The 9,532-nt window shown below is 37.0% G+C and overlaps 1 protein-coding gene across 3 annotated transcripts in view; it reads right to left on the bottom strand.

Moving 5' to 3' along the window:
• Positions 1-511: 511 nt before the first annotated feature.
• The window catches only part of UBE2V2 (ubiquitin conjugating enzyme E2 V2), a 28,579-nt gene continuing 19,558 nt past the window's right edge, over positions 512-9,532 (bottom strand). For all 3 annotated transcript variants that reach the window (XM_086740792.1, XM_086740793.1, XM_086740795.1), the window contains exons 3-4: positions 8,495-8,620; positions 512-1,380 (exon numbers count right to left, since the gene is read on the bottom strand). In XM_086740792.1, coding sequence (XP_086596918.1) covers positions 1,234-1,380; positions 8,495-8,620 — 273 coding nt within the window. In that variant the 3' untranslated portion in view covers positions 512-1,233. The remainder of the gene's footprint in view (positions 1,381-8,494; positions 8,621-9,532) is intronic.

Raw genomic sequence — 9,532 nt, 5'->3', positions numbered from 1 at the left:
AGTGGAACAGACCAAAAAAAAAAAAAGGCAAGAAACATAAAAGAGGAAAAGATGCGAGAAAGCAAGAATCAAGGCAGTAACTGCAAAAGCAAGACAAAGGACTGAGAAGTAGGACAGACTTTGGCAACACGATCTGAAAACTGCTGAGAGGCCAAGTAAGCAAAGTGAAAAGTTAGGCTCATTTCTCAAAAGAATTTGGAGGTGAGGTGGGTAGGCAAGTTTTCTTTGTTTTTATTTTGAGGTTGGGCTTGGGGGTTGTTTGGTTTTTTTAATATATATACACACACACACACAGTGCAAGCTTGTCTAAAGAACTGGTACTACAGATGACAAAACTTACTCCCTTGCAACAAATGGAATACCTTGACCTCTTAAGTAAACTAAGCATACAAAAGTGGTAAGAATAAAAGGTGCATGTAAAACCAGCAGCAATATTATGTTTGTCTTTCCACTACTTCTGCAAGTTACTGTACATATATTACATCACTATCATAGAAATGGCACAGCCTCAGACACTTTCCACATTTTATTTACATTTTAAGACTAACTTTAATCTCAATCACATATCCATACATTTCCTTTGTTTCACTAAAACTTAAATGCATGGTTTATTAGAACAAAGACTGTAAACAAATATTTGCCATGTCCGATACATGTAACACACAGGAGCTGCTTAACAGAAATTAATCCCCCCATTTTATAAATACAGGTATCAAAACAATCCTGAACATACTTTGTGACACTACTAGTAGTCGGCACCCACACCCTTGCAAAATTAAACAAGATGAGCAACGGTATTCACTGTACCTGCTACTTTAAAACAAATTTAACTGCAGCTCTTTTACTAAGCAAGATGGATAAAGCATGCCATTTATATTTTGCCTTCTCAAGAGATTATTTTCAGAAACATACATTATTCCACAGCAATCTGACACTTTCTGTCATGCTTTCATCTTGTAAAACCTGAATTCCAAATTTAGGCTATTTCAGGCTTATGCTTATATGACAGTGCCTCGATAAGAGAAAAAAATAATTGTGCTGCCTTTTTCTCCCATAGTGCCTGAAAACAAATTGGGCATACATATATTATATATATTCTTACAAATGTCCAAGTCATGTATACCAGCTGAAATTCTTTTAATGTGTGGGTGTTTGCATTGTGAGATTTAATCAAGACATTAACATGAGTAGAAGGTTGTTGTTTTAAGACAGAAGTTTGAGAATCAGCTAAAATTAATTGTTGTAAGTTTGTCCCTCTGGAGGTTGTGGAAGCTTCATATTTTCTTTGGACATCATTAGACGTCTTAGCTCTTGAAGTACAACTTTAATGCTATAAGAATTTTGCCATTTTGCTAACACTGGTATGCTCCGTGCATCCACCTGGAAAAAGAAGAGAGAGTTCTAAGTTACGGTGAAACACAAAATCTCTACATAAATAACTGCTATTGACCTAATTGTTCTAAGAAAGGGTCTAAGCATTCCCTGACACTTTCTCTGTGGCATAAAGTCCCCATGTTCATAAAATATTTTAAGGACAACAATCACATACTTACACACAGATACAGATTCTGCAATAAAATCCATGCAAGTGGACCCTTCCATCTGTGCTGACACCAATATTATTGAGAAGGAAAGGGGTCAGGAGGAGGAGATCAGCGAACCATTCACTGCAAAACTGGAGCTGTATCTTGTAAAATTCATTAGTTTGTTTCAAGTCACCCCCAAAAAAGAAAAAAGTAATCACCTTCATTATGTCTATATATACACTTGGGTATCTAAATGAACCTGCCACACGAGTCCGTAGAATATCTTTCTACAGGAAAATTTCCCTTGTTTTTCCCTTGCTACAAGTATTGTTAGTGATTTATTTCACATCGATATTACATGATACTTCTGATACATCAAGAGTCACTACGCATACTAAGAAACAGCCTGGAATATTGAAAAAACTTATTTGTAATATTTGGACATTTCTTAGTTCTTTGCATCCTTCTTACAGTAAGTCATCTTATGGAGCTGTGAAGATTACTGTACATCACTTACCAATCTGAATATGAACTGAAAGGAAAGGACATGGGACTTCTCCTATGCATTTATAAAACCTGTGGGACAATTTACACAATTATATTATAACAGGGAGATTTCCATAGGAAAGTCAGCAATTGAAAGTCAGCTTGGGAATTGTTTTGGCAGCAGGTAAGTCCTGGCCACCCAGCCACTGCAAGGAGGAGCTTAAGAAGACAGGGGCCTACAGCTGTGCAACTGCAAAGTAGGCCCACGGGCAGGAACTGGGCTATTGCATGCTACTGAATTCCATTGGCAGAGTAGCTCAGGCAGCTCACACGGCTATAAAACTGCTGGAAACCACTGCTTTACGATTTAGGCAGCATAAAACATCAAGAAGTTTCTTATCCCATCTTAATTAGGGCAAACTGAAAGAAAAAACAACACTGGAATCAGAAATAAGAACGTTAATACAGACTTTTTATTTCAAGATTTTTCAAAGTGCAGCTGTCTCTGTTCAGAACACCAGATGAGACAAAACCTTTTTGCAGGAGGAAACTGAGGCCAAAGTTTAATAACATGCTGGCTTGGGCAGCAATACTAACCCAAGAAACTTCTGTTCCCTCTCACTAGGGAACAAGTACCCTCTCACTAGGTACTCGTTCCTTTAACAGTGCTAATGCCTATCAGCTCAGGTGAATCAAGAAATGTATGTGGAGCTACTTTCTGACCTGAACTGACAGAACCCATCCAGTTTGAAAAAACACCTTGGAAAGAAGTCCATAAGCAAAATCCTCAATCCAATGCACAGCTCAGCACTACAAGCATTTCTCTTCACACAAATAACATTCTGCTCAGAGTCAGGAACCCCTTAAAGTCAGTAGAGCTGCCAAAGACAGCATATCATCAAATCATGGTACAAAAGGCAGTCAGATAACTTAATAATTATTGCAAACATTAATAAATTAGGAAAAAAAAGAGCATCAAAAGAAAAGCTCCATTATGCAGTAAGATTATGCCAGTTTAATTCCTGGACGACTACTACTACTTTTTAAAAGGGGTATTTAAAAGGGTATTTAGTTGAATGTGGTCGATAAGAGGCAATATCAGAGCAGAATAATCTTTGCAACTGGAAAACAGATTCTCTTTTCTTAAAAAGCAGACTATTTGACAAAACCACCAGTCAGTGAAAGAGAAATTCTGATAAGAGATCACCTGTGTTATCAAATAGCAGCTTAAGTAAGGCATCATTTAGCCTAAATCTTTGTTCTGAGGTACCAGGCTCCTACAGACCTCTTCCTCTCCAATCCTTCTAGATAAGATTAAAGAAGGATACTCCAGAGTTTCTATCCAATGAGCTGGACCCAGCAAACTAGAAACAACATTAATTCATTTCAAAAGTTATAATTCATTTCAAAAATTAGAACAGAATAGAATATGTGATATATAGACATCAAACTACTCAAAATTGTTCTCCATATAGAAAATGCTACGAGAAAAGCAGGAGACCACCATTTTTCCTTATGGGGTCCTGCAGAAGGAAGAAAAACTTCACAGTGGTGAAGTACCATGGTAACAGAAGAAACAAGGGCACAGATCTTATGTTCACTTAGCATATAGCACATAGCACATATTTAAGAGCTTATTTCACCCCTCTCACACACAGGCACATCTATTAACATTTGTTAATACTTCTCTGCAGCTAACCTGATATCTTCTTCAATTTAGCAAAACGGAACAAAATGTGAGAGTACACCCTGAATGCTTTGGTATAAGTCTTTTGTCAGAGCAGTAGTTTAAAAAATTTCCATGTTAGTCTGAACCACAATACCTTCTACTAAAGTAGCAGAGGAGAGATCACATTACATGTCAATGACCTTCCCCCCCCCCTCAAAAAAAAAAAAAAAAAAAACCCAAAACAAAACAAAATAAAAAAACCCAATAATCTCCCTGAGAAAAACAGGAGAAACTAAGCCACAGTAAATTACTATCAAGGACCAGGTAATGGTCGCAGCAGAAGATTATCAACCAGGAAAGATATGCACTTGGGGGTGGAAGCCCATACGATAATAAACTGTTCTGGAAGACCACCAGTAAACCAACATGGACAAGAAGAAAAAGGTAGGTTTAGATTTCGGTAGGTTTGAGAAAGAAAACTAATATAATTATCTGTTCAGATAAAGACTGGATTAGCAAAAAAATGTCTGGAAAGGCAGTTGCTTCTGGGACTCCCCAGATGAATGTCTATCTTCAGCCTGGCAATTCTGCTTTTGTACTATCTCCTTCCCTTTGCTTCTCCTCAACTTTGCCTTTGTAGGTTCTCTAAAGTCTGGAGATCTGCCTCAATTACAGCACACAGAAGTCAGTCACCAATGCTGTTCAAACAATGCAATTCTACATACACTGGCTGTACTGGAACACGAGACCTGATCACTTGAAAGTAAGGTTTTCCAGCTTTTCTTTCTTGGCTGGGAATTTGTAACAAACTCGCAGATTGTAAACTCTGCTTTAACAATGTTATGAATATTTTCTGAGTAAAGACTGCTGCAACATGATATTTTCGTTGCTGTTTATCTCGTCTCTTTTCTGCAAGTCACCAACTTTTTTTCATGACATCTTGCAGCAGTAAAGATTTTGGCTCAGGTTCCGTTTTCTGTGTCACAGAATTTATTTCCAAGTTAGTGCACAATAAATTCACTTCATGAAGAACAATGATAACATATTTGGAAGAATGACACAAACTGTGTTCAGATCCCACGAAAGCATTAGGTAATATTCAAGTACACATCCTGGGACACAGAGGGAGAAATTTAAAGGTCACATAAAAGCTAATAAAGCTGAAAACTGCAACCTGAAGACTATTTTATTCTGGGGGTACAGCACTGTAAACCCTTAAACAATAGCAAGAGAAGCAACAGGTATAATGCATAATTTTTTCTAAACAACTGAAATTAAAACAAATAATTTTGCACAATGTTGCGAAGTATTCAGTGTTTATAATGTTCCCAGTACCTTAAGTAGAGAACTGCTTAGTCTACAACAATCATATTCAAAGCAATAACTGGACAGCAGTTTACAAGTTTATAGCTGAAAGAGTCTCAAGTGTGTTTAAAGGAAGCAAATCTTTCCAGCTGTAAATGGTATCTAAATGAACAGAAGTGATTGCAAATCCTGCAAGATAGGCTGCTGCACTCTCACAGATGCAAAAATCAGACATCCTCACAAGACCATGGGAAAATAAATAGCATGTCAGAACATAACCTGTGTTTTATCAATACAGGATACATAAGTCTCCAAGAAAAAAGACCCTGCAGCATTAAGAATGATACTGTAAATACAGTTTTACAACAGCAATGCCGTTAGCACATACATGCATTTTATCCAGCCCTACATAAGTACTTGGACTAGCTTTTCTGAACTTAGTACCCTAATTCTGTATACAACTGCAGTAGCTCCATAGGCAAACTGAAAAGCAGAAAACCACGAAAACTAACTTGCAGATAAGAAAAAGAACGCAATTTAACAGAGTGACTCAGAGCACTTAAGTTTAGTCCTTTGAGATAAAATACTCCTGAAGTAGACCTCTCCTTTCTTGTACTAAATTTATCAAACAGTGATCTCTAGGATCCCTGAAGACATGCTGCTGATGGAAACATTACATACAAGCAAAACTCCTCTCTCAGAATAATCAAACAAAAAGTCAGTAAGTTTGTAACTCTCAGTATATAAAAATTTATTACACGTGCACTTTTCATGTAAAGCATAAAGGGATTTGTAAGTCAAGAAGGTTGAGAACCAGGCAGTAGGAGGCTTGTTTCCTTAAACCCCCAGTAACTCCAGCACACATTGATCTTCCCCCTCCACCACTCACACTCCAGCTCAATAGAAATTATCACCCTCCAAACTCACGCTAGAGGCCCTACTTTTCCTCAGGTGTTAACTGGCACGCATCTCCAGTACAGTGCACCTTAATAATGTTAAAAATGTTTTGAGTAGTATGATAATACTGCTATGACACACAATTTTGATTGCTGTTTATCTCAGGTCTCTTTTCTGCAAGTCATCAACTTTTTCATGACATCTGTAAGCAATGTGATCAAAAACTGGCCACATGTCAAAACCAGGGTGCATGCAGAAGCATGGATAGTACAGCTTGTCTGAAGATGAAACCCTGTCATTCACTCAAAGAATGCAGCAAACCATTTATGAGCTATTAAATGAAAGACAATCAGAAAGAGAGAGAGCAGCCTGGAAGAAACAAGAACTAAAACAGGAAGCAGCAACACAAGCTGTTCCAGGATGCTAAATGTTCTCCCAATCTACCTGACAGATTCTAGTGAGCACAACTCTAGTGATCACAGTGGTGAAACAAGCTAAAATGCATGATATCAGGACAACAGGCATATTGAAAATTGCATAATAAATGCATTTAAAATTCACTAGTTATAACAATTGTTTTTATTAAAAATACTATTTAAATCCATTTAAAAATAAGTTACACATTTGCAGAGCAAATCCTTCATAAGATATACTAGTTTATAGAACTGCTGGGGAAAAATAGAAGGAAGGTTTTGTATAAGCTTATAGACTTACTAAAATCAGATTTTCTTGCAGTGATGACTGGATTTTAGCAGTGTTTTTAAAACAACCAGGCAGATTTCCTGTCACAGTATTCACTCTGGTCCTTAGCAAGTGAGGGAGTGTAGACTTTTCCAAACAAAAACTCAAGCTGACTGGCTCGGTAAACATGAGCCTTTTCAGGCTCTGCAGGTCTGAGATTCTGCTTCCAGAAACCAACATCTATACTCTCAGGCATGCACAGATGAAGCAATGAGCACGTAATTCTTTACTGATTCAGAAAAATATATGTTACTAGGGAGAGGTATGAAAAAAGTATTATAAACATACCAAAAGCTTTGCTGCATTCCAGACGGGCAGCTTTTGCTACTCACAGTCTCTTAACAAAGATCTATACTTACGCAACAAGCCACAGTTGCAATGAAGGGCAACAGCTGGTTTGTAGACAGCAATTTTAATGGATCTTCAGGTAGAGTAAAATTGTTGGCTACAGAAGAAGTATTTCCAATTTAATTTAAAATTATTTCTGAAGTGTTAGTGTGCTCGCTTTGGATGACCAACGAGTACACTACCCTACCACCTACAACAGCTTAAACAAACCCCTGAGAACCTCTCCCTCCGCTACAGTCATTGAGATACTTAAGCTTCACATTTCAGTACTGATAATTACACAAACACAAGTCCATCTTTCTTTTAAATCTTGCAAATTATATTGGGGAGAGGCTGTTTAGTAGGGCCTGTTGCGATAGGACAAGGAGTAATGGTTTTAAAATAGTGGGGGGTAGATTTAGATTGGAAATTAGGAAAAAATTTTTTACGATGCAAGTTACAGAACACTGGAACAGGTTGCCCAGAAAGATGGTGGAGGCCCCATCCCTGGAAAATGTTCAAGGCCAGGCTGGATGAGGCTCTGAGCAACCTGATCTAGTCAGGGATGTCCCTGCTCCTTGCAGGGGGGTTGGACTAGATGACCTTTGAAGGTCCCTTCCAACCCTAACCATTCTATGATTCTATGATTCTATAAAAATCCAAAGATGCTCTCTGACTCCACCTTTAAGTATTACCTTAACCCAATTACTTTGCATTCACTGAAGACGAATGTAAGCACAGACAAGTGTGATCTGTTATTGTATTTCCTGCTGATATATATGACTGTAAATGCAACACAGCTCATGTCTCTTTTCACTGAGCACTGGGAGCAACTCAGACTTACTCACAGGACTAAACTACGTAGCAAATAATGGAGTAACAAACTTGCTTGAGCTGCTGCCATCATTCACATATGTGAACTCATCCCACTCTAAGTGTTGGACCAGTGAAAGTAACTTATCGCAAACTGATTTTTAAAATGAAAGTGATTACCATCTATATCAAAAGATCTTAAGACTGAAGCTCAGAATCACCTTGGATTTGAGTAAACTCAGGATAAAGAAAATAAGAGTTTAAATACATCCGTTCATGACAGGTGAGTTACTACATCCAGAGAGATATTCATTAGGAATAACCTTCAATTTAATTAATGGAAACATCAGATAAAGTTTGTAATACTCTCATTACAATATGAATCTAATCCCCTTTTATAAGAGCATTACAAGGGAAATATATGGCTTAAACAGTGATTTTTTTTCTGCTCAAAACTAAAATCTTCAGCTTCATTTAAAAGAAATTAATGTTTCAATACTATAAATAACACTCGTCTCATTGACAAGCCACTAAGAACCACTAACATATTGTACGTACCTGAAGATTTGAAGTAGTAGGCAACCAAAATTTGATTTAAACCAAGTACTTACATTGTAAAATTTAAATATGAAAGCTCAGTCCAATTATGCATATTCCTCACCTGTGTTTTTCACAGAAATAATTTATAGTACAGATTAACAACATGGTTGATCTTACCATTTCAACTTACCATTCCATTGGAATTATTTATTCCATTCATATTAATTTTAGTTACAAATCTAACTGTAGGAGGTGCTTCTGGATATTTAGGTCCACACTCTACTTTCAGACTGTATATTCTGTTTTCATAGTTTGTCTAGAAAGCAAAAAGACAGACTAATGCATCTTACTGAAAGCTGAGTATTAATAAATAAAAAAAAAAGAACAAAGCAAAGGCAAGAGGAATAAAGATTAAGAAATACGAAATAGTTATAAATCTGTTAATATTAGGTACCAGCTGATGGCCTTGGATTACAGATTGATATTTCAGTGTTTTGGCTATACTGCTCACTTGGTGAACATGTATAAATTACACTACTTATTGACTATAAGATACAAACGTTTTACCAGAATACAATTTTTTAATTCACATTTACTCTTATCCTTTCTACCCACTTGCATTCCAAAAACAACTTTAGCACAGTATGGGGCCAAGAGAAAATCAATAATCTTTAGAAAAATTACCACTTTCCTCATACTGCAAAAAAATTGGAAATGAAGAAAGACGAAGATACCAGTAACCCAACAGTTAAGATACAACCAAGAACAAAATGAAAACAGTATTTGCAAAAAAACATATTCTGGAAGTAACTAACACTCCAGAAGATATCCAAGACTTCCACTGCCGAGGACTGCTTGGTTTTCTAGAGGATTTATGAACTTCGGACAGTAAAGTGACAGCTAGTTTGCGCAAGACATCACTCCAAAGTGACCATGGAACAGACAACTCTAAGTGCAAATATATTTTGAGAAAGACTGATTAGAAACAAATATGGTTCTATTATTTTTTTTTTAATCTCGTCAAGTAGGCCACACACAACAAAAAGCATCAGAGGCTTTGTTGGTCACTGAGGCACATGCCTCTGTGCTCCAAAAGGAAGATAAACCCAGTATCTACACCTATCTTTCCACCGGCACAAGAGATACAGCTAACATGAACCAAAAGTAGTAATATGCCTCTTAAGTTTCCAGAAGTATCATCTTTAAGTTGCTCTGCATCAGCCACCTG

This window comes from Chlamydotis macqueenii, chromosome 2, assembly GCF_036417535.1.
Source record: "Chlamydotis macqueenii isolate bChlMac1 chromosome 2, bChlMac1.mat, whole genome shotgun sequence".
Classification (NCBI taxonomy): Eukaryota; Metazoa; Chordata; class Aves; order Otidiformes; family Otididae; genus Chlamydotis; species Chlamydotis macqueenii.
This window is presented reverse-complemented; position numbering and strand designations above follow the sequence as displayed.